The sequence below is a fragment of the Microcaecilia unicolor genome, chromosome 7 (genome assembly GCF_901765095.1).
Source record: "Microcaecilia unicolor chromosome 7, aMicUni1.1, whole genome shotgun sequence".
Classification (NCBI taxonomy): Eukaryota; Metazoa; Chordata; class Amphibia; order Gymnophiona; family Siphonopidae; genus Microcaecilia; species Microcaecilia unicolor.
Genome location: NC_044037.1, coordinates 265,400,104 through 265,427,030, shown reverse-complemented (window position 1 = coordinate 265,427,030; position 26,927 = coordinate 265,400,104). Strand labels below are relative to the sequence as shown.

General features: G+C 41.6%; 1 protein-coding gene across 1 annotated transcript in view; it reads left to right on the top strand.

The window, feature by feature from the left end:
* THSD7B (thrombospondin type 1 domain containing 7B) overlaps positions 1-26,927 on the top strand; it is a 595,317-nt gene that overhangs the window by 483,228 nt on the left and 85,162 nt on the right. The window contains exons 18-19 of the mRNA XM_030210867.1: positions 5,788-5,903; positions 25,474-25,591. Coding sequence (XP_030066727.1) covers positions 5,788-5,903; positions 25,474-25,591 — 234 coding nt within the window. The remainder of the gene's footprint in view (positions 1-5,787; positions 5,904-25,473; positions 25,592-26,927) is intronic.

Genomic DNA, 26,927 nt, shown 5'->3' with positions numbered 1-26,927 from the left:
TATTGCACTGAGAATGTTCAAATGAGCAGCCATTTTCCAAAATTAAATGTCCAAAATTTGCCAAAAAAGCAGGCACAAAAACGTCTATCTGGCATCATCCCTATGATTCTGTATAGCGCGACTTAAGTTGCGCACATAAATCTAGTCATATTCTGGATTAGCACACGCAACTTAATTAACAAGCTAATCAGTGCCAATAATTACCACTTAATTATTGACACCATTTGGCATTAATGAGAATTTATGTGCTGAACTGTCTAAGTGCATTCTGTAACATGATTCCCATAAATTTAAGCTGCGTAGTTGAAAAGGGGGCATGGCTATGTGCATGGAATGGGTGGGTCATGGGCATTTCTAAAATCTATACGCATGGTTATGGAATACACCCGATCCATGCATAATTTAGGCATCGGCATTTGCACCAAATTTACTTGGCATAACTGCCCGTGACTAAATTTAGTTGTGCGGACGGGTGCTTGGCATATTCTATAAAATGTATGGAAATTTAGCCTTATTCTATAAAGTACGTCCCACCCCTAGCACGCTGTCATTTCTGGTGCTACAAAAGTGTATTTATATTTATGGTGCCGGAGTGTACCCAGCGGTATCTGTGCAGTGCCGCTAGCTGCCCGGTTACCACCGGATTAGTGCTGGGAGCCCTTACCGCCACCTCAATAGGTGGCGGTAAGGGCTCCTCCTAAAATGGCCACGCGGCAAGTACTTTACTTGCCGCCCAGCCATTTCCTGTAGGTAAAAAACAGCTGCGGTAAAAGGGGGCCTTGGAGCGCATGAAAAACACGCATCTACACCAGCACAGGCCCCCTATTACCGCAGCATGGTAAAAGGGGCCCTATGTTTCTTTATAGGATATGCGTGTACCAAGCACCTTGAAGGTACCTAATTTTAGGTGCACAGTTATGGATTTACATCCTAACTGCATGGGGAGTGTAATGGGCATATTACGATGAGGAATAGGTATAGACTTCATATTGTAGTTAGTACATATTAACTTACCACATGCTGTCACTGCTACATGGTTGCACTTACTGTACTGCCTCATAAAAACATAAGCATTGCCATACTGGGACAGACCGAAAGTCCATCAAGCCCAGTATCCTGTTTCTTACAGTGGACATAGAAGTGGTCATAAGTACCTGGCAAGATTCCAATAGAGTAAAACAGATTTTATGCTGCTTATCCTGGATATAAGCAGTGGATTTTCCCAAATCCATCTTAATAATGGCTTACGGACCTTACTTTAAGGAAATTATACAAACCTTTGTCAAGCCCTGATTAGGTAAGTGCTTTTACCACTTTCGCAGGCAACAAATTCCAGAGTTTAATTGCATATTGAGTGATGCAATATTTCTTCCAATTTGTTTTAAATAGGTGGGAAAATGTGGGGTACAAATGCAATAAATAAATAAATAAATAAATAAAATAAATATGCTACTTAGTAGCTTTGCTGTGTGACCCCTAGTCCTTGTATTTTTGGAAAGAGTAAGCAAGCAATTCACATATACCTGTTCCACTCCACTCATTATTTTATAGACCTCTATCATATCTCTCCTCAGCCATCTCTTCCCCAAGCTAAAGGGCCCTAGCTTCTTTACCCTTTCCTCATAGGGAAGTTGTCCTATCCTCTTTATCATTTTGCCACCCTTCTCTGTACCTTTTCTAATTCTGCTACATCTATTTTGAGATGATGTGACCAGAATTGTTTGAGGAGTGGTTGAACCATGGAGCAATGCAAAGTCATTATAATATTTGTAATTTTGTTCTCCGTTCCTTTCCTAATAACTTCTAAAATTCTATTTGCTTTCTGCACACTGAGCAGAGGGTTTTAACATATCATCAACAATGACACCTAAATTCTTTTCCTGGTCGGTGATGCCTAATTTGGAACCTTGTATCATGTAGCTATAGTTTGGGTCCCTTTTTCCTACATGCATCACTTTGCACTTGCTCTCATTAAATGTCATCTGTTATTTGGATGCCTACCTGCTTATTTTCGAAAGAGAAGGCCGGCCATCTCTCAAGTCCGGCGAAATCGGCATAATTGAAAGCCGATTTTGGGCCAGCCTCAACTACAGTCCGTCGCGGAGCCGGCCAAAGTTCAAGGGGGTGTGTCGGAGGCGTACCGAAGGCGGGACGGGGGCGTTGTTAACACATGACCGCCCTCAGCCGATAATGGAAAAAAGAAAGCCAGCCCTGATGAGCATTTGGACAACTTTACTTGGTTCATTTATTTTCAGGACCAAGCTTCAAAAAAGTGTCCAAACTGACCAGATGACCACCAGAGGGAATCGGGGATGACCTCCCCGTACTCCCCCAGTGGTCACCAATCCCCTCCCACCCTATGCCAGCCTCAGATGTCATACCCAGCTCCATGACAGCAGTATGCAGGTCCCTGGAGCAGTTTTACTGGGTGCAGTGCACTTAAGCCAGGCAGACCCATGTCCACCCCCCTACCTCTTACACTTGTGGTGGTAAGTGTTGAGCCCTCCAACCCCATCCCCCAAACCCACTATACCCACATGTAGGTGCCCCCCTTCACCCCTAAGGGCTATGGTAGTGGTGTACAGTTGTGGGGAGGGGGATTTGAGGGGTTCAGCACCCAAGGTAAGGGAGTTATGTACCTGGGAGCAATTTTGAAGTCCACTGCAGTGCCCCCTAGGGTGCCCGGTTGGTCTCCTGGCATATGAGGGGGACTGTAGGTGTAAATAGACAACTCTTATAGGAGAACAATGCCCCACAGGTTATTTATTCCAAGGTTCCTAGCTCAGTATAGGGGATATTATATAGAACCTTGGTTCTGGCACCTTGCCAAATGTTTCGTGAGAAAAGTGAAACCAAGCCACAAATTTTATATATATATATATATATATATATATATATATATATATATAATTTATTATAGATAAGAAAAATATAGAAACACTCTGCATTAGCTTATGTGCAATAGGAATATCTCTTACTGATAACAGCACTACCAAAATATATTGTCTAACTATACTCTGATTATCCTGAGACTAAGTACAGCGACCTGTTTTAATAACAACTAAGTCTAAAAAAAGGTGCCCTCTCACTCCTCAAAGATGTAAAAGAAATAGTACATACCAGGCTGTATGGCAACTTCAGATATTATGGCAAGTCATATTAAAGAAGCAAGCAGTTCCCTGGAGTAGCCTAGTGGTCGGTGCATTAGAATGTAGAAAGATGACACAGACCCATAACCCACTCTAACTGTTACACTTGTGGAAAGTGTGAGCCCTCCAAAACCCACCAAAAACCTGGTGACAGTTGCAGGCATAAGGACTAATTTAGTGGTGTACAGTTGAATACAGTAGGTTTTTTGGTGGGTTTTGGAGGGCTCACCATACAATATAAGAGGGTAATGATGAAGTCCAATGCAGTGCCCTCTAGGGTGCCCTAATGCTTTGCTGGGATGTCTGTTTGGCCAGTCTACTAAAAATGCTGGCTTCTCCTACATCCTAATGTCTTGGTTTTTTTGCATTTTTCATTTGGACATTTTATTTTCGAAAATGGTCCAAAAAGATAGATGTATTGAGCACAACAATGTATAGCAAATGGCCATTTTGAAAAAAAAAAAAAGATATATTTTTTTCATGTTCGAAAATAGCCATGTTCACTACTGGATTTGTGGATGTTTTCTGCAAATGTCCAAAGTCGGATTTGGATGTCATATCAAAAATGCCCCTCTATATTTACTGGCTCACCTTTATAAATGAGTTTTCTATTACAACTAATGGGTGCTCGTCTCACGCTCCCAGCACTGAGGAAATTATATAAATGGATCCTATAAGGGTTCATGTCCCCTGCCATCTCCTTCATAGTTTTCTTTGATCAGCTACTATCTCCCAAGCAGAGTCCCAAAGACCTCACCCTAAGTGGGTGGGCCACGGGACCTACCTCAAATCCAAGTGGTTAACCTATAAGGTCTAGCTCTAGTGCCTCTCCTGGGCTGGGGGTCCTCATTTCCCTGTGATGAGACATAAACTCTGTCACAAGCATATAATGTTGAAGCGTACTCTCTTAGCATGTTTTTTTTTACATGATTATATATGTGTGTTCGTAGTATTGTGCTAAATCAAATTAATAATGCTTAGTTATACAATACTGTGTTGAACATGCGAAACATATACATCAAATTAAATATTTATTTAGAAATCGTTATAAAATGTAGATATAAATATATAGGGATAAGTTCTATATATGGTGCCTTAAAAACTGCCAGCGAAAAAATATACCTAGTCATATTCTATAAACTACACCTAGTGCCCAACCAGGCTTCGGATTTGCTTTAGTTTATTGAGCTGCCAAACATGTTTGAAATATGTATCTTCTGTATTAGCAATGCCATTGCTTATTAACATAAACCATCTCTAATAACAGGCATATTGTGAAGTAATACCAACCCTATAAAAGTCACTCAGGACTTGTAGAGCAAGTCAACCATGCCATACTAGGACAAATGTTTAGGAGTAAACCAGATTATATTCTATAAGGGTGTCTGTAAGTGCTATAGGGGCCCTTTTACTAAGGATAAGGCATGTTAAGCCTAAAGTGAGCCTACGGTTTGTTAAAAGGGCACTACTGCGGGATGCGCTAGTTTCCTACTCAGCACATACAAATCCCACAAAGGAAAATATTTTTTATTTTCTAGCGCTGGAGGTGTGCCTATAGGCGGAGAATAGGCATGCCTGCAATAAATTGGGTAGCGCAGGCACATTACAGCATGCTACCTGATTAGCATGGTAGTAATGTGGCGGTAAGCAATCACACGGTAATAGCCACACGCTAATGGGGAAATTAGCTCATGGCCATTGCTAAAAAATATGGCAAGGCGGCCATTTTACTGTCACACTAAAAGTGGCCACAGCACATGGAAAACCCATGTGCTGACACCCAGGGCTCCTGACAGACTGGGCCAGGCCCAGGACAAGGCTGCCTCCTGGACCCCCCCACCCAAGGTCGCCGGGCCCCCCCTCAACCCGCCACCGAGCCCTCTCTCCACCCCTGGGCCCTCTGCACTGACCTTAAGTGCCCTACCTTCAAAGGCGTAGCAAGCAGCAGCAGACCATTCCTTCCTTCTGTGTCCCGCCCTCACGGAAGTTACGTCAGGCGAAGGAAGGAGTGGTCTGCCGCTGCTTGCTGCGCCTTCGAAGGTGAGGCACTTAAATTCAATGCCAGGGAGCGACGGAGGACAGGAGGGCTTCCCCCCCCTCCCCCCTCTCGGCAGCCCTGCTGACACTCGTTGCAGCCACTCTTTAACATGGTGTGGTAAAAGGACCCCATAGTATGTAAATGCAAGGAGGGCATACAAGTAAGTGTGGGCATGTTTCTCAGGTATGTGCAGAACTTATAAAATACTGTCGTTTATGTGAGCATTTGCCCTGTTATAAGGCTGGTGTAACTGTGGGCATCTAAATGTAAGGCATGCCAATGCTGGCTTACACTAGTATTCTCCATTGAAATTTGGGGGCCCAGATGCCATGAGAAAATAGGCTCTCACTGAGCAGCATTGGGACACCAAAAGGAGGCATCTGCTTACAGAATTGCCCCATTAATGTGCTGGAAATCTTTTGATAACGCACTTATGTCATCAACACCCACTGCTGACCACTTTTTAATTTTTCTAGACAGATATGGATAATCTTCATTATTGCTCTCAAGTATCTAAATATGTAATGAAAATATGATGAACTCTGAACTCTATATGCTGAGGATGACAGATATTTTCTTTTCTTACACGTAATCCTTTAGAGTGGAGCACATGTCAGCTAAGTGAAAATGCAACTTGTGGACCAGGGATTCGGACCCGTATTTTGGACTGCATACGTAGTGATGGAAAATCAGTACACATGAAATACTGTGAAAAGGTGAGGTTTAACAATGATTAGTCATGTAGGTTTTAATTTACTACTGTTTTAAAAGTAAGTAATATCTAAGATCAGCGGAGGAGAGGTGTCTATAGCCGCAGTCGTGGGACAGATCGGGTTGGGAACTTTGGGGCATGGACCCCTAAGCAAGAGCCAAAGTTTGGAGAAAGGATAAGACACCTGGTGCAGGCAATACGTGCTGAAATATGGCCACGTTAAGTCTTTTCCCAATCAGCCATTTTTGATTCTTGTCAATAAACCTTTGATTGCATGAATTGGGACTACGTGGCTGTTTTCCTTTTCCTCCTTTGGTTTGTCACCACTGTTTTTTTCCCTTTCTTCCTTAAATTTGCTGTGATCAAGGAGGTTTCATGCAGGTGATGAGATACAAAATATATTAACAACAGTAAAAAGATGACACATTGACTCGGCTTGAGTCCAATTTCTGGGCCAAATTTTCTGTTAGGCAGAGCAGGACTAGAAATACTTTGGAACGTGTTTATGTTCATTGATGGGGTAAGGAGTCATAAGACATAAGAGTAGCCATACTGGGTCAGACCAATGGTCCATCTAACCTAGTATCCTGTTTTCCAAACAGTGGCCAAGCCAGGTCACAAGTACCTGGCAGAAACACAAATCGTGACAACACTCCATACTACAAATCCCATGGCAAGCAGTTGCTTCCCATGTCTGCCTCAATAGCAGACTATGGACTTTTCCTCCAGGAATTTGTCCAAATGTTTTTTTTTAATCCAGATACGCTAACTGTTGTTACCACCTCCTCCGGCAAAGAGTAACAGAGCTTAACTATTTGTTGAGTGGAAAAAATATTTCCATTACATGAATGTGATTCCTACTGAAGATACTCGAGCCTATTTCCTCAGCTACATTTGCTGTTTAATGTGAGGATTACCACATGCTAACAATTAACAAAGTACCTTAACAGTGTCTTTTAGGTAACCTGGAACATAGTAACATAGTAAATGACGGCAGATAAAGACCTGTACAGACCATCCAGTCTGCCCAGCAAGATAAGCTCATTTTACATGTTATGTGTTACTTTATATGTATACCCGAGTTTGATTTGTCCTTGCCTTTCTCAGGGCACAGACCGTAGAAGTCTGCCCAGTACTGTTCTTGTATTAAGTTCTGAAGCTAACGTTGAAGCCCCTTAAAATTTACACTCCAGCCCATCCCTATCTATTCAGTCATGATCAGGGCGTAGACAGTAGAAGTCTGCCCAGCTCCTGTTTTGTTTCCCAATTACCGGCGTCGCCACCCAATCTCCGCTAAGATTCCATGGAACCATTCCTTCTAAACAGGATTCCTTTGTGTTTATCCCACCACCATTTTCATCTCCACCACCACCTCCCGCGGGAGGACATTCCACAAATCCACCACCCTCTCCATAAAAAAATACTTCCTGACATTAGTCCTGAGTCTGCCGCTCTTCAACCTCAATTCATGTCCTCTAGTTCTACCGCCTTCCTGTCTCCGAAAAAGGTTCATTTGCGGATTAATACCTTTCAAATATTTGAACACCTGTATCATCTCACCTCTGTTTCTCCTTTCCTCCAAGGTATACATGTTCAGGTCAGCAAGTCTCTCCTCGTACAGTTTGCAACGCAAATCCTATACCATTTTTGTAGCTGTTCTTTGCACCGCTTCCAGTCTTTTTACATCTGTAGCAAGATACGGCCTCCAAAACTAAACACAATACTCAAGTGGGGCCTCACCAACGACTTATAGAAGGGCATCAACACCTCCTTCTGCTGGTTATGCTCCTCTCTATGCAGCCTAGCATCCTTGTGGCCACGGCTGTTGCCTTGTCGCATTGTTTCTTCACCTTTAGATCCTCAGACACCAACACCCCAAGGTCTCTCTCCTGAGTCGAGCTTACTAATCTCTCCCCTCCTATCCGGTATCTCTCTTTTGGGTTTCTGCACCCCAAGTGCATCACTCTACACTTCTTGGCATTAAATTTTAACTTAGAACCTTCTAAAGAAACCTTTAAAGCTTCATTCATTCATCGAGGCCTTAACCCATTCATCTACGCAGATGTTGTTACAATCTACATTCCCTTCAGACATGCCCTGACTGAAATAACCAATGAAATAATGATGGCCTGAACATCATGGACTCTTGGGCAAATTCATTCCAATTGAAACTGAACACTGAAAAAACATATTGCCTTATCCTCTCATCTCAACATAACAACTACAAACCCGCAACCTTAAACACCCCATGACACATACTCCCAATTTCAGATAGCTTAAAAATCAAGTCACAATCGACCACAATCTCACCCTCGAGAGCCAAGTAAAAACCGTAATAAAGAAAATGTTTTATTCAATGTGGAAACTCAAAAGAATAAAACCTTTCTTCCCGAGGGACACCTTCCGTAAACTAATACAATCAATGGTCCTAAGCCATGCAGATTACTGCAACGGAATCTATGCGGGATGCAAAGAACAACTCAGAAAAAAGCTCCAAACCGCCTAAAACACAGCAGCCAGATTGATATATGGTAAAACACGATTCACACAGCTCCAACCCCCCCCCCCCCCCCCGAGAAAAGCTGCATTGGCTCCCAATCAAAGAATGAATCTTCTTCAAAATCTGCACTTTGGTCCACAAAATCATCTACGGCGTAGTCCCAGGATACATGACAGATCCCATAGATCTACCAACTAGAAATAGATCAAAATCAGCACGATCATATCTAAACCTACATTAAAGGGTTAAAATACAAAACAACATATGCATCTAGCTTCTCCTACTTGAGCGCACAACTATGGAACGGACTCTCGCATGCTGTAAGAACAATACATGACCACCTAAACTTCAGGAAATCATTAAAAACTCACCTCTTCAAAAAAGCCTTCCAATCCAACTTAACCCCCCACACCCAGCAACACAACATAATCAAGGATTGCACTGGGCAACTTACCACCACCATTCCCCTTGACCCAATGACGCCTGACTCACACCTACCTCATCTGACCACAACACAATTTTGTATTTATCAACCGTAACGGCAAATACCTTTACAGTACTTGTAAGCCACATTGAGCCTGCAAACAGGTGGGAAAATGTGGGGTATAAATGTAACAAATAAATAAATTCCACTTTTCTTTTTTATGTTTTTTTATATAATGCTGTTTTTGTGAAAAAATACAAAAATTACTTTCTAAATAATGTGCAGTTCTCAGTATTCACATGTTACCCCAGCTTAAACTGCGCTTGGTAATATCATGTTTGTCACATCATTGTTCTGCGGCCCTCCCTTCCTCCTTTCAATATTCTTCTCTATTACTCTACATTTATTTAGAGAATGTTGGTCACTTATCTTAGGGATAGTGCTGCTATTCCAGCGCAGCCGGAGTAACTGCTTTGTGCAAATCAGTAGTGTCCGTGACCCATCTAGGGTTTAATAAAACTCTACCGTTCATTCAATATTTTATGGTAGTTCTCAGTGGTTCTTAACAAAAGCTGTGTTTCACTGGTATTTTGTGTCTTTAGGAGAACCTTCAAGGTCTGTAAAGATACGAGATTCAATCATCCGAAACATTTTATTTTTATTAAGTTGACTGCTCTCATTATTCCTATTGCTACAATACCATCTAAGAATACTTATTTTAATCTGTGTATTCCAATTTAAACTAACTTCTTGTTCTGCATTATTGGCATACCTGGCGTGAGGCATCACCCCACTCAATGTTAACCGACCAAAAAAGGCCAGCGCATGCGCTCCAGCTTTATAGTCATCACAACTGATGTCATCCAATTTGATTCATAAATACGCCCACTCAATTTCCCAGTTTAGGCCATGTGGTATCACATCAATAAGGTTTCTTGTTCTTTTCTCAATAGCATTTTGGCGATGTCTCCCCCATTGGGTAAATGAATCTGCGCTAATATTATATATTTTAATTCCTTCATATCATGATTCATCTCTATCCAGTGATCCACTAAAGGAGCTTCCTTCTTCCTTGTCCTAATATTGTTGATGTGTTCAGCACAAAAGAGCATCAAACACACATCAACAGTGGCTACTTCAGCCCAGGATAAAGGAAAGGAAACAACAAGAGACCTTCACTTGTATATTATCATACTCCACTCGAGCAGGGCAAATAAAAAAACATAATAAAAAAGAACTGGTCCATCCTGTCCTTGCTTAATTTCAAAGAAATCCCTAGGTTTGCGTATACGAGAGCGAAAAACATGGGAGAACTGTTACAGCAGATGCAGATTGGATCCTGTAGAGATCAAAAAGAGACAGAGTATAAAGGTCACAAACCCTGCTCCAGATGCGTTTATTGCCAATACATATGGCAGATCAATGTTGTCACACATCCAAGAACAGAGAAACCATATTGGATCAATACAGCTACGGATTGCAAATCATCACAAGTAGTATATGGAATTGTATGCCCCTGCAACAAGTGGTATATTAGATACACAATTCAAAAAATAAAACAGAGAATAGCTGAACACATCAGCAATATAAGGACAAGGAAGAAGGAAGCTCCTTTAGTGGATCACTGGATAGAGATGAATCATGATGTGAAGGAATTAAAATATATAATATTAATGCCATATACGTTGACCCATAAATTAAGGGGTATGTTTACTAAGGTGCGTTAGGATTTTTAATGTGCCTTTAAAGTTAAAGCACGTTAAATGCTAATGTGCCTACACATTTCCTATGGGCGCATTAGTGTTTAACGCGTGTCAACCATTCATGTGCGTTAAAAAACGCTAACATACCTGTAGTGCACCTTAGTAACCATACCCCTAATTTTATTGCAAATGGAAATATAAATGCAGAATAGAGCCCTTATCAGATTCAAAAACAAGGTGACTAGAAAAATCACTCTATCTCGAATCATATCTGTTGTAGTTTCCAAAAAAAGATTTTAAATTTAAATTATTTGGAGAAACATCCTCTGCTACCTCAGCAGCTCTTTGCTCCTATTTTTTATGTTTATAGGGTAGATAGTACATTTTCTGAATAGGAAGGATAGCTTCTTCCAAAATACTATGGAATTCCTTGAGGAACTTCTTAAATTGCTCCTTAGGAGAAAGTAAGGTCATTCATGGAACATTAATACTAAGTAATCTTAAGTTCAATTATCTTATTTTATTCTCCAAAATTTCTAATTCATACTGCTGTGCCATAGAGTCTTTAACAACCAATACAACAGTACTTTCCACTGTTGACAATTTACTTTTTAAATCTTCCAGCTGCTCACCTCGGTTTGATATAACTCCTTCACTGATGTTAACCCGATCCTCAAGTCTCCCTAAGGAAGCCTCCAGATGGTTTATTCTTCCACTCACTGTTTTTTCTAAAGCCACTAGAGCTGACCAAATTGAGTCCAGTTTACTAGTGGCAGGCCTTGAAAGTTCCCCCAACACTGTTTCTTGGGGGAATCTAGTTGGGCTAGAGTGCTGCAATTGCCCAACTCCTTCTCCTTGCACTGCCACCTGGCTCTCTCCAGTCTCGCATTGCTGCAAACCTATCACAGGTTTGCAGCTTCTTCCAGGGTCAAGCTGAGAAGCCACCAAAGATGCTGGGCCAGCCAAGGCAGCAATAAACCCACCTCCCATAGCTCCAGAGAAAGCCTCGAGCCTCCCAGCTGAAAGAATAGACACTCCTGGTTGAGGTGGAGGATTTCGGTTTTTGGAGTTCAGTGACGCCTCTAGTCAGGACTCTGCTTTCTGGTCGTAACCGGTAACAAGGATCGCTCCTGAAGTCTTCACCAGTACCAGAGTTCCAAACATCTGTGGCATGGTTTGTTGAAACTGTGAAGCGGAAGGGTCCTCTGACTTCACCTTGGAGCCAACCTTTCTCTTCTGCATCTTAGAAACAAATTTCGCACAAATAAGGTGAAAGATGATGGAAGCTCCTGCCGACACGGCACACTCAGCCTCCAACATCTTAGATCTCCTCTAAAATTTTTATACATATGTTTTATATTTATGTTTTGTTCTATGTGTTTTTAGTTGTATATGTTTGATCTTGTAGTCCATTTTGGTGAAAGCGAAACATAAGTACATAAGCCTAATCATATTTTCAAAATAACATTTCAAGAATCAAATTAAAACATAAAGATAATAAAGAACAGAAAACTATACAAAGAAAACAAGCACAAATATACATTTTCACCATTATATCACTTGCCCAACACAATAAAAAGGGGAGAAGAGGATCAAGTTCGAGTGGCAAGGAGATATCAAATAAAAATAAAACAATACCCAACAAATAAATAACAGACAGACAAATAGTACCTACAGTCTAGAGAGATAGGTATAAATTCAATATCGATAGATACAGTAGATGATATACATTCAATATAGATAAATACAGTAGATGATATATAATCAACATTATTGTACTTCACTAGTCCCAAGAAAATTTTGGAATAAAGCAGCTCCCATTTGTAAAACCTTAGGTCTCATGTCAAAAAATAGCTTCTTCTTCTGAGTTACTTTAGAGACATTTGGAAAAATACAAATATTCAAATTAAGACATAAAGCATCATTATGATGAATGAAACAAGTGAAAGATCTAATTACAATCAGGATCCAAAGCAAAAGTAGCAGGTCTAGCTATATTTTCAACAGTTCCATTAACTGCAACAATTCCATTAACTCCAGACTATCCTGGGAGACCTGAGAATGTTCTAGCTGATCAATACCCCCTCTGCTACTTTTTCTTAAACAGAGAAAGAAAATATATTCTTGCCATTGGAGGAACAGACTGTGGAAATACTTTCAAGATCTCAGTTAAATACCTCTTAAACATATCCATTTGGGAAACCAAAAGCAAATGAGGAAAATTTATTAGATGCAAATGCACCTTCTCAATGCATTCTCAAGACTTTCCAATTTCCCGTGGGTTAGCATATAATCTTTAATAAAGTGTTAAAGGCATCTTGCTGCTTGGAAATCTTGACTTCAAGAGAATAGGCTCACTCATTACCTGCCACAAAAGCTTGCTTGGAGGCCAACATCTGATCTTCAATTTTCTGCAGTTCTAGAGGGTAATTCTATAAGGTGAGTGCTAACATATATATACCTAAGCCCTATTCTGTAAATACACACATATCTTACATAGTGAGTATTTGACATATGTGTCATTGAATACTTTGTTATGCATAATCGAACAAGGACGACCATCTCTAAGGGCGCCTATCTCTAAGGACGTCCCGGCGAAGGGGCGGGGAAACCCGTATTATCGAAACAAGATGGATGTCCATCTTTCATTTTGATAATATGGTCGGGGATGCCCAAATCTCAACATTTAGGTCGACCTTAGAGATGGTCGACCTAAATGTTGAGATGGTCGACCTTAGAGATGGTCGTCCCTGGTCTTCGGCCATAATGGAAACCGAGGACGCCCATCTCAAAAATGACCAAATCCAAGCCCTTTGGTCATGGGAGGAGCCAGCATTCATAGTGCACTGGTCTTCCTCACATGCCAGGACACCAACCGGGCACCCTAGGGGGCACTGCAGTGGACTTCACAAATTGCTCCCAGCTATATAGCTCCCTTCGGTGCTGAGCCCCCCAAACCCCCCAAAAAACCCCCACTCCCCACAATTGTACACCACTACCATAGCCCTAAGGGGTGAAGGGGGGGTACCTACATGTGGGTACACTGGGTTTCTGGTGGGTTTTGAAGGGCTCACATTTACCAGCACAAGTGTAACAGGTAGGGGGGTCCGCCTGCCTGAAGTGCACTGCACCCACTAAAAATGCTCCAGGGACCTGCATACTGCTGTCATGGAGCTGGGTATGACATTTGAGGCTGGCATAGAGGCTGGCAAAAAAAATGTTTAATTTTTTTTTAGGATGGGAGGGGGTTGGTGACCACTGGAGGAGTAAGGGGAGGTCATCCCCGATTCCGTCCCATGGTCATCTGGTCATTTTGGGCACCTTTTTGAGGCTTGGTCGTGAAAAAAATGGACCAAGTCGACCAAATGCTCATCAGGGACGACCTTCTTTTTTCCATTATGGGTCAAGGATGCCCATGTGATAAGCACGCCCAGTCCCGCCTTCGCTATGCTTCCGACACGCCCCCGTGAACTTTGGTTGTTCCCGCGATGGACTGCACTTGAGGGCGCCCAAAATCGGCTTTCGATTATGCCGATTTGGGCGACCCTTAGAGAAGGACTCCCATCTCCCAATTTGTGTCAGAAGATGGGTGCCCTTCTCTTTCAAAAATGCCCCTGATAGTAACAGTTAGTGACAGCAGATAAAGACCTGAATGGTCCATCCAGTCTGCCCAACAATCACATTCATTCTCAAATCTAGATTAAATCAACAATGAAAGTGATATTATATACTAAATCATGGTCTTTCTTTGTTATTTCTGGGACATAGACCATATAAATCTGTCCGGCTCTGTCCTTATGTCCCAACTATTGGAGTTGCTGTCAAAGCCTATGTGAATCCGTCTTGTCATTTGTGGGACACAGACTATAAAAGTCTGCACGGCACAGTCCTCATGTTCCAAATTACTGGAGTTTCCATTGAAACTCTCTAGCCCATCCTAAACCGGATTGCTATATGCTGTACTCAGAATGTACAACCAGCCAGAGTTGCCATCTAAGCAACATTTGATATGCAAACACATATGCAACCCTTTAAGTTTAGTTTTTTTGTATATACCATTCATTTTCTAATTAGAGATCCTCTGTGTTCATCCCACACCATTTGAATTCCGCCACAGTTTTTGTCTCCACCACCTCCCTTGGGAGGGCATTCCAGACATCAACCACTCTCTCCATGAAAAAGAATTTTCTGACATTACTCCTAAGTCTACCCCCCGCAACCTCAATTCATGTCCTCTAGTTTTACCCTTTTCCCTTCTCTGGAAAATATCTGTTTCTATATTAATACCTTTCAAGTATTTAAACGTCTGTATCATATCTCCCTGTCCCTCCTCTCCTCTAGGGTATACATATTCAAGTCTTCCAGTCTCTTCTCATATGTCTTTTGGCTCAATCCCCATATCCTTCTTGTCACCCTCCTCTAGACCCCTTCAAGTCTTCTTACATCTTTAGCAAAATACGGCCTCCAAAACTGAACACAATATACCAAGTGGGGCCTCACCAATGACTTGTACAGGGGCATCAACACCTCTTTTCTTTTGCTGGTTACACCTTCTGGCTACAGCCACTGCCTTGTCACACTGTTTCATTGCCTTCAGATCCTCAGATAATATCACCCCAAGGTCCCTCTCTCTGTCTGTGCACATCAGTCTCTCACTACCTAACTCACACATCTCCCTTGGATTTCTACTCCCTAAGTGCATCACTCTGCACTTCTTGCATTGAATTTTAATTGCCAGACATTGTACCATTTTTCTAACTTTTGCAGATCCTTTTTCATGTTTTCCACTCTCTCTGAGGTGTCTACTCTGTTACAAATCTTGGTATCATCCACAAAAAGGCAAACCTTACCTCCTAACCCTTCGATAATGTTGCTCACAAATATATTGAACAGAATCAGCCACAGCACTGATCCTTAAGGCACTCCACTGTTCACCTTTGCTTCCTCTGAGTGACTTCTATTAACTATCACCCTCTGGTGTCTGTCTGTCAACCTGTTCCTAATCCGGTTTACCACTTTGGGCCCTAACTTCAGCCTGGCAAGTTTCTTTAAGAGCCTCCTATGAGGAACTATGTCAAAGGTTTTGCTGAAATTTAAGAAGAATATATCTAGCGCATGTCCTTGATCCAATTCTCTAGTCACCTAGTCAAAGAATTCATTCAGATTTGTTTGGCACAATTTACCTTTGGTAAAACCATGTTGTCTTGGATCTTGTAACCTATTGGATTCCAAGAAATTCACTATCCTTTCCTTCAGCATCACTTCCATTACTTTTCCAATAACTGAAGTGAGGCTTACTGGCCTGTAGTTTCCAGCTTTTTCACTGTCGCCACTTTTGTGAAGAGGGACCACATCTGTTCTTCTCCAATACCACGGACCATCCATATACATGTATTACTCCTTTAATGGGGCAATCTACTGAGAAAAAGCCTTGCCCAAATCGGCTGAAAAGTTACAGTACCTGAACTAGATCCTGGTACAGTCCTTGATTGTGAATCAGATGTCTGGTGAGTGACCACCAGATAGGAATTTCCCAGGTCTCACAGACTACCACCTTCAGCTATACTTGTTGGCAAACTTCCAACATGTTGTGCTCCATTAACAGTCAGTGTATGCCCTACTGTTTCCCCAGGAATTGACCTCATCATCACTACATGCATAATCAGTAATTGCTGATTGGCTTCGCTGTGCTGCAGGATATGTTACTTGGCCTTTTATTTCTGTAGAAAGAGAAAATCCTTTGCTAAGAAGAGACCCCAAAAACATATTCCCTTGGGGTTCCTTCAACAGTGAACCAATGAAGTATAAATTCCTTCTCTCCATGAGGCTATCTATGGGTGCTACATCTGGGACCCTTTCAGGCTCAGCAGATAAGACCAAGTTTTGCCATTGTGTTTATCCATACCAAAAAACCACCACAGAAGACTCTACAAAGAGATTTCTCCCAGGCTGTACTCAGAATGACATCCAGTCTCCTATTTATTATCAATTTGATGAATTAAAATACATAAGCCCAATTATTTTCAATGGAGCCTATCCAATATGGGCCTGATTTTGTAAGAGGATACCAATGTGAGACATTCAAAAAAGGTGCATATCTATTTTCATCCTAATTTACAAAGGAAACATAGGTGCATATGTGCCTTTAGAAAATGAGCTTCCATTCCCAGCCCCAACAGCATGAAATTATCAGTGGCAGATATACATGTATATTCTACTTGTGTACTTATCCTATATAATAAAACACACCTCCAACATTCTGAAACTGACTGCATGGCTGAGGCATTCCTGCTCTCTGTATCCATCTCCTGAATTGACATCACGTACTTCCAGGTTCGTCACAAGCAGAAGTGACCAACCACACGAGGTTTCTCGGCTTCAGAATGTTGGAGGTACATTCTATTAAATAGGATTGGTCAGTTCCTTGAAGCACAGCCAGAGTTCAGCGTCCTGCACAGTAATGCTCACACACCAGAAAGAGAGGGGGGGCCTGATGCCAGAGAGAGGGAGGGAGGGAGGGGGGGCCTGACACCAGAGGTGGGGGAGGTATCTCTGTCACAGACACACTCACTCTCTCTCACACAGTCAATGTCTTTCTCACTCTCACACAATGTCTCTCACACACTCTACGTCTCACACTGTATCACATTCACTCTCTATGTGTCACACAGTCACTCACACACTGTCTTGGCCTCATACACTCAGTCTCACAGAGAGTCTGTGTCTCACACACACTCTCTCTCTCTCGCACACACTGTATCTGTGTGAAACACATTCTGTCTCTCACACTGTGTCTCACATACACACTTGCACACACGCTCATTCTCACACACACTCTCTCTCTCACAGACACACTCACACCCACACTCACTCACTCTCTCTCTCTCTCACACACATTCGCACATTCACTCTCTCTCTCTCACACACAGTCACTCTCACATACACTCTCTCAAACATACACACTCCGAGGAAAACCTTGCTAGCGCCCGTTTCATTTATGTCAATAACGGGCCTTTTTTACTAGTATATTTTATAAACTACATGAGCACATTGCAACTCCATCCCTGCTTTGCCCAAACTATGTCCCACGAATGGCATTACACATGAGACATGTGAACGTATATGACATCTTTTTGGCATATGTACTTATACACACTTACACCACCAAACAATTTTATAAGAGACCTCTTCTGCATGTAAAAAAAAAGACTTTATATGCAGAATAATATTTAAATAATGAATCTCCCATGAGTTTAACTTTAATTACCATATGCAACTTGTTAAGACACATTACTAAATGAAGCCCTAAGATGTCTAACATGTCATGTTAGCCACTTTGCCTTTCTAGCAGCCCCTACATACATTAACAACACTCAAAAATTGACAAAACAATTGGCGCTAAGCACTATTCTATAAAGGATGTTCTGGGATGAGCGCCCTTCACAGAATAGTGCATAAAGGTGATTCCCACTCTGAAAGTCGAGCGCCAGTATCTATGCTGGCTGAAACCAGGTGCAAACTCCAGCATCCAACTCATGGCATTTTGGCACATAAATGACACTATTCTATAAAACTGCACACAACATTTCATCATGCTCCTTGACCATGTGTATTATAGGATATAGGTTCCCAGTGTTATAGAATAGCACACATATAGATGCACGCGCAAAACCAAGTTAGTGTCAATTAACTTCAAAAATTGATTGTCAAGGTCAATTAATTGTTTGTTAACTAATTTGTTTGCACATGCATCTTGGTTCTGTGCCAAAATTTCAGCATCATATATAAAATCTGGGGGATTGAGGCCAACTAATGTTGCACTATAAACTCTGAGGTATGCGGTAGGGGAGTGCACATTAAAAAAGAGTAGGCTAGTTAAAGATTCTTTTTTCAAGTTGTGCATTTTGAGCCAGTTAAAGCCTTTTGATGTTGCAGAACACTGTTTTATGCAAATTGTACTACTGAAATGCTCGTTATCCTGGTCTTTCTTCTACTACAATGCATCCACTGCAGGTAGTGCCAAATGCTGCAGCACATCTACTTACCGGTTTGTCTCATTATGTCTATATTACACCTTCAGGCTTATTTTCGAAATAATAATAAGGCGATCTCTCAATCCCGGCCAAATCAGTATTGTCAAAAGCCGATTTTGGACGGCACGGGCCAACCTTCAAGGGGGCATGTTGGTAGGGTAGCGAAGGTGGGAAGGGGGGCGGAGTGGGGCAGGGTTACGAGATGGCCGGCTTCACCTTATTATGAAAAAAAAAAGGCCGGACTTGGTCCAAGTATTTTTAGGACCAAGTCCCCAAAAAGATCCCCAACTGACCAGATGACCACCAGAGAGAAGCGGGGATCACCTTCCCTTACTCCCCAAGTGGTCACCAACCCCCTCCCATACACACAAAAAAATTAAAACATTTTTTGCCTGCCTCAAATGTCATACCCAGCTTCCTGACAGCAGTATGCAGGTCCCTGGAGCAGTTTTTAGTGGGTGCACTGCACTTCAGGCAGGTGGACCCAGGCCCACCCCCCCCTACCTGTTACACTTGTGGTGGTTAATGTTGAGCCCTCCAAAAAAAACCCAAACCCACTGTACCCACATTTAGGTGCCCCCCTTCACCCCTTAGGGCTATGGTAATGGTGTAGACTTGTGGGCAGTGGGTTTTTGGGGGGGATTTGGGGGGCTCAGCACAAAAGGGGAGGGTGCTATGCACCTGGAAGCTAATTGTGGTTTTTTTAAAAGAATTTTTAAGTGCCCCCTAGGGTGGCCGGTTGGTGTCCTGGCCTGTCAGGGGGGCCAGTGCACTACAAATGCTGGCTCCTCCCACGGCCAAATGCCTTGCATTTCACTGGGTTTGAGATGGCCGGGTCCAGTTTCCATTATGGCTGAAAATCGGAGCCGGCCATCTCATCTAAACCCAGCGATCCTATTCTAAACTCAGCGAGCGATTTGTCTGGCGCCAATGGTATTTTGAAAATACACTTGGCTCTGCCCGCTTACTGCGCTGGGCCCGAAGATTCCCCTCCTTGACTTCTTCACTTAAAATGATTGCCAATTGAATTTAGAATCAACTTTAAAATTATGTTGTTGATTCAGAAAGCTTTGGGATTTGATGCATTGCATTATGTTTATGTTAATTTAAAACTTGATATACCGCCTTTACACAATAATAGATCAAGGCGGTTCACAATAAAATGTTAACATAAAACTGAATCAGAAAACAGAACGCCATTTTTAATAGAAAAGAGGACAATCATTCAAACACACACACACACAAATATATAAAACAGGTGAAGGTCGCTAGCCAGAGCATGTTCTAGCCAAACAGTCACATTACAGCTATCAAGAATTAGATTGAAAAGCCTAATGAAAGAAATGAGTTTTAAGTTGTTTCCTAAACTTTAGAAGAGAGAGTTCCAACCTAATACCTGCAGTGTAGAAAATATAGAATCTTGTAAGATCATTTAGGTCAGAAAGTACCTTACTGCTGGAAATTCCCTTCGTGATCCTGGTACACTTTGAAGAGACTAGGAGTGCTGCCTTCTTGATTTCTGGGTCTAGGGAGAATCTGCTTCCTATCAGATTGAGATCCTTTTCTGGTACTGTTTCTTTTAAGAAGCAGTTAAAAAGTTCACAACAGCATTTGATACAAAAGGGAATGATGGAAGAAACATACAACAATCTTCTATATTATAATTGAGCTAAAACGTAGTGTTAAATCTACATTGTAATGTTTTTTCACTATAATGTGGCGTGAGAATGCATGCAAGAATTTATGTACAACTAATCTCCCAGCACTTATATTAATTTAATAGTCTTAGCTGCAATTTCTAAGTATTTGTAAATGTTTTTTCAATATTTTATGTGTATATGGACTATCAGTGGTGACTCATTTCACATGAGCAAGTCATTTTTATCTGCTCATGATTCACTTACACCGTCATTGGTCCCAATGAAATGTTTGCACATAAAAACAGCCATATATATCATAATTTGAGAGTAACTCTAGTTTGTAATTCAAATAATTTAAAAACTTGAACAGTTATCTTCTACATCAAGGCCAGCTGCCAACATGACCCATGCTTCACTGATCTGCATCAGAGAAGTTAGTCCAAAAAGTATTTTGTCAAAAAAAATAATCTAATATTAAATTCATGTGCATTCAAATTGTATATGTGGTAATTCGTAGGTATACACATGCACAAATGATTTATGTGACGTGGAGGGGCAAAGAAACATTAAAGTTGCGATTTGGACGTCTTTACAAAACGTCCAAATCAAGGGGCGGGGAAACCCGTATTTTCGAAAAAAGATGGATGTTCATCTTTTCTTTCAAAAATACAGTCAGAGATGTCCAAATCCTTAAATTTGGACATCCCTAGATTTGGATGCAAGCCATTTGGACGTGGGAGGAGCCAGCATTTGTAGTGCACTGGTCCCCCTGACATGCCAGGACACCAGCCGGGCACCCTAGGGGGCACTGCAGTGGACTTCATAAATTGCTTCCAGCAACATAGCTCCCTTACCTTGTGTGTTGAGCCCCCCCAAAACCCACTACCCACAACTGTACACCACTACAGTGTAGTGTTTCACCCTTACGGGTGAAAGGGGGCACCTATATGTGGGTACAGTGAGTTTGTGGTGGGTTTTGGAGAGCTAGTTGTTTCCTGCAGAGCAGAAATGTAACAGTAGGGGGGTATGGGCCTGTGTCCACCTGTCTGAAGTGCACTGCAGTACCCACTAAAACTGCTCCAGGGACCTGCATGTGCTGTCATCGACCTGAGTATGGCATCTGAGGCTGGCACAAAGTATTTTTAAAGATGTTTTTGAGGGTGGGAGGGGGTTAGGGACCACTAGAGGAGTAATGGGAGGTCATCCCCGATTCCCTCTGGTGGTCATCTGGTCCTTTCGGGCACATTTTTGTGTCTTATTCGTAATAAAAACACGTGCAGGTGAAAACATCCAAGTGTTCGTCAGGGACGTCCTTGGTTTTTTTAGATTATGGGTCAAAGACGTCCAAGTGTTAGGCATGCCCAAGTTCTGCCTTTGCTACGCCTCCAACACACCCCCTTGAAATTTGGACATCCTTGCAACGGACTGCAGTTGGAGACGTCCAGAATCGGGTTTCGATTATACCGATGTGGTCGTCTTTTGACATCTTCTGTTTTATGTCAAAAGATAAACGTCCTTCTCTTTCGAAAATGAGCCAGATAGGCACCCATATGAATAGAATGTACCCTCATAAATGGACATTCCATGCATGTGCCACTAAGGCACTTTTTCCTATCTCTTCACTTATAGCAGCTAGGGTTCCTCTGTGTTTATCCCATGCTTTTGTAAATTTTGCTAATGCTTAAGAGCATTCCAGATAACTATCGCCCTTTTCAGGAAAAAAAATATATATTCCCTGAGAATGTTCCTGAATCTACCTCCTTGGAGCTTTACATCATGGTTCTTTTGTCTACAATGTTCTTTGCATTGATAAAGTCTCTTTCTTTTGCATTATTAAAGCTTTCAGGTAGTTAAATGTCTCTGTGCATTTGAGAAGCATTCATGGGTGCCTGGCTTCCTCCAGCTTCATTTATTTAGAAGCCTTCGTCTTTCACATTTACTTTTTAATGTTATAATTTCTGTTTGCTCTAATTGTTGTACAACACACTAGGCAAGAACACTATAATAAATCTGAGATAAAGTTAATAAAAAGAATGAAAAGAATATAGGCAGCCTTGTATCATCTTTTGAATATTTTGTCATTTAGTTTTTCTTTATTGACATACTATTCCAATGGAGTATAGAAATAGGCTAGTGGTTAGAGAAGTAGGCTAAGAACTAGGGAAACCAGGCTTCAAATACCATCCATTGGTGTTCTTTGGGAACCTGGACAAATTGTTTAACCCTCCATTGTGTCAGGCACAAACTTAGTGGCCCTTTCACTACAGCACATTAGATTTTGCAGTAACCACACTTTAACACAGTAAACTTAATGTTTGGTAGGTACAAATGTAATGCAACAACTATTGAGGGCATGCCCAGCATATCCTTTTCTGTTCCTGTAGGCAGACTTCTAAGGTCTGTGCCCTGATCGTGGCTGAATAGATTGGCATGGTCGTTAACTTCAGAAATTTTAGAACAAGGACAGTGCTGGGCAGATTTCTGCTATCTATGCTCTGAAAACGGCAAGGACAAATCAAGACCAGGTATACTTATGAAGTATCACATATCATATGTAATGAGTTTATCTTGTTCGGCAGACTGGATGGATCAAACAGGTCTTTATCTGCCATCATCTACTATATAACTCTGAGCACAATTAGTAGAGATGCACTTATTGTAGTATCTCCTATTTAGGAGGCGCTAAGTGGACCCACATTAACTGGTATATTTTATTTAATTATTTGGATTTTGCTCACGCCTTTTTCAGTAGTAGCTCAAGATGAGGTACATTCAGGTACACATGAGGCATATTTTCAAAGCACTTTGGGAGGCTAAGTTCCATAGGTTTCTATGGAACTTTGGGAGGCTAAGTGCTTTGAAAATGAGCCCGTAAGTATTTCCCTGTCCCTTGAAGGCTCTCAATCTAAGTTTGTACCTGAAGGCATCGGAGGGTTAAGTAACTTGCCCAAGATCACAAGGAGCAGCAGTGAGATTTGAACTGCTACGAAAAAAATGCACGACTTACTTAACCTTTGGAAATCCTTGAAAACTCACCTCTTTAATAGAATATATCATAATGATCCATCATTTGAACATTAATACATTGCCGCGTTACCTGTTATTCTGATAATGTTATCTATATATATGATGCTTTTATACACCACGTTTCCCATGTTCTTATGAAATTAATAATTGTATATGCTATTCTGTCGTGGTGACACCACGGCGGAACAATGTAAGCCACATTGAGCCTGCAAACATGTGGGAAAATGTGGGATACAAATGCAATAAATAAACCAGTCACCTCTGGATGTCAAGACCAGTGCTGTAACCACTAGTCCACTCCTCTACTACTACAAAATATTATCTGCAATTTGCTGTCCATGCCCACTGTCTACCCATGCTCCACCTATTACCACCGCCCAACACAAAAATGCTGTAAGCGTGTGAATTTGTGCATGGTAACCATTGATATAATTCAAACCCAGTTGCTCCACAAGTGTGGTAGCAATTTTCGTATGCTACTCCACGCATTAACAGCCTAATGCATTTTAGGAAAGGGCCCCTTAGGTTGTAGGTAAAGGAAACACCTACTGTTCCTGAATGTAACTTGCCCTTGAGCTACTACTGGAAAAGACAAATACAATTTTCCCATTTTTTTCTTGTTTCATCTTTCATTTATCTTTTTGTGTCCAGCTACCATTTCATCTTCCTTGCTGTCAGGCATGAGATGCACATAATTTCTGTCCATGGTATCAACTACTTGTGTTACAGAACTTCTGCACCGTGTAACTTGCTGTATTTCTTTCTTTAAGCCTATAAGTACGACATGTCACATTCTATCTTCTGCCGTGCTTCAGTAGACCAGCAGCTAGAATTCATTATGGCTGCTTGAGCATCAGTTCTCAGCTCAGCAATAAAATAACACTGTGTTTCACTGGGATAACTTTAAAATGCCTTTAGTATTTTATGATTTACTAAGGCATTTTGAGTTATATATGTAGAGGGCAGTATTGCTAATACAAAGTAGTAACGTGGTAGCCTAGTAGATGACGGCAGATTATGACCTGTACAGTCCATCCATTCTGCCTAACAAGATAAACTAATTGTATGTGATACTTTATATGTATACCTGTCCTTGATTTGTCCCTGCTATTTTCAGGGCACAGACTGTAGAAGTCTGCCCAGTGCTGGCTTTGCTTCCCAATTACCAGTGTTGCCACCCAATCTCTCTAAGCTTCTGTGGATCCCTTCCTTCTAAACAGGATTCATTTGTGTTTATCCCACACATTTTTTAATTCCATTACTATTTTCATCTCCACCATGTACAACGAGGATCATGGGGGTAATTCTAAAAAGAATCACTTAGATTTAGGTGGCAAGTTTGTGCATTAATGCCTGCATTTTAGCCATTTGCATGCATATGTGAACACTTCTGTGTGCAAATAAGCAGTTTTCATCCATTTAGTATTCTGTGAATACATACTAATATGTAATGTACTTTGTACATGGGCATACATATAGGTGGATTTTGGACAGACCATAGCAAGGGGCATAGTTCTGCATATAGGGGCTGATATTCAGATCGTAAGAGGCAGCTCGACTAACTCCTGCAGTCAGTGGTGACACTGGATATTCAATGCCGGGCCGTTTCTAGTGACGGGCATTGAATATCCGGTTTATTTTTGACTGGTTTAAACTTAACTGGCCAAGCCAATATTCAGCGCTGGCTGGTTAAGTTTAAACTGGCCAAAGATAGGCCTGCTATTTCAGTGGCCCGATTTGGCCCACCATACTTAGCCAGCAATGCGCTAAATGTTCATGGATAGCCAGTTATAACCCGGTTACCACTGGGTTAGAGTGGAAGACCTTACCGCCACCTCGATGGGTGGCAGTAAGGGCTCCTCCCCCCCCACCGAAATGGCCACACAGCAAGTGCTTCACTTGGCACTCAGCCATTTCCTAAAGAAAAGAAAAACCTACCTTTCATCCGCTGCGGTAAAAGGGGGCTTCGATACACATCAAAAACACACGCCAATGCCAGCACAGGCCCCCTTTTGCCGCAGCTTGATAAAAGGGGCCCTGACTTCTTCCTACTACAAGCATGTATAGTGCAGTATTTTATCTATCTATTGAAGGAACTTCTTTAATTTGACCAACGTTATGAGAGATGAAGAGATGTGTTTTCCTTGCATTGATGGAATATTTTTTTCCAAGATTGTTTTAGACATTGGGTGTGAGGTCTTATTTAGGATACAAATATCATTTTTGTTTAATTCCTTGCTTTTAAAGGTGAGTTCAGAGAAGCCCATGAAGATGAGCCTTCATTGCCTTGTAGAATGTGCAGTTGATTGTCAGCTTTCACAGTGGTCTCCATGGTCACAGTGCTCACAGACTTGTGGTGCTGGTGGTAAGTAAAGGATAAGCCATATGTAAAGCGGAGGGAAACGTCATGACATCAAACGATCCTGGTGAAAAATTAAGAAACTATGGGACCCTTCCACTGAAGTGCGGGATAAATGTCCTAACACTGGATGTGGCAAAGCAATTTGTGTTATTTTGCCATTTTCATGTGCTAACCGCACAGTATGCATTACAAAAGAATTATGTTGGGATAGGGCATGTCAGGGGTAGAGAATTGGCATGGAAGCACTATTCAGTTAGTACAGTGACATTAGCACACACTAACTGATTAACGTTGACTTAACATGGGTGTACTTACCCCCTAATTCTATAAAAGTTGCTAAAAAATTACATGGTCAAATTTGGGCATACACCCAATTTGTGTGCTCAAATGAATTGAATGATGAAATAATTAGTATCAATTGGCTTTTTAACAGGCAATTATTGGTGCTAATTAGATTTAATTGGTATTTACGTGGGTAAATTTAGGTGCAGGATCCATGCCTAAATTTTACATGTGAGTTCAAAAAGGGGGCATGGAAATGGGAGGGTCATGGACGAAACAGGGGCATTCCTAACATTTACATGCGTTGTTACAGAGTGAGAGGGGATAGGTACCTAACGTCAGCACATACATTTATACCACGTTTCAGTTGGTGCAAATGGGTGTGCCTAAAGGTAAGCGCAATTCTCATGAATAAGCTCTATTCTATAAACCACAGCTAACTTTAAGCAGGCCATTATAGCGTAGCGCTTTTTTAAGCAACAAATATTTTGGCGCTATATAGAATCTAGCCCTTAGTGCCTCCTAATTAGAAGGCGGTAAGTGCTCCCTTGTTAATTTTTGCCAGTGTCCATGTGCTAATGCTAACATTAACGCACCACCAGAAAAAGATATAATTGAAAAAGGTGACATTTATGGGCATGCTAGAAATAGGCTTAGCAAGCACAAAAGTAACATGTTAGGACACGCTAAACCCATTTCCTAGCACAGCTTAGTAAAAGGACCCCTATGAAAAAACAAACAGACACTAAGGGCCCCTTTTACCAAGCTACGGTAAAAGGAGACCTGTGGTGGCATTGGGTATGGATTTGATGAGCGCCAAGGCCCCCTTTTACCACAGCGGGTAAAAAGTTGTTTTCAGACAAAAAAAAAGAAAGAAAGAAAGAAATGTCCCTGTACTAATCACAGGGATAGGCACATGGCCATTTCCAAGGGGAGCCCTTACTGCCCCCTATTTAGGTGATCGTAAGGGTCACTGCTAACCCTGTGGTCTGGACATGGCCCGGCATTGTATAGTGGGGGGATAATTTAGCCGGCAACGATCAGCACACAGCGCTAT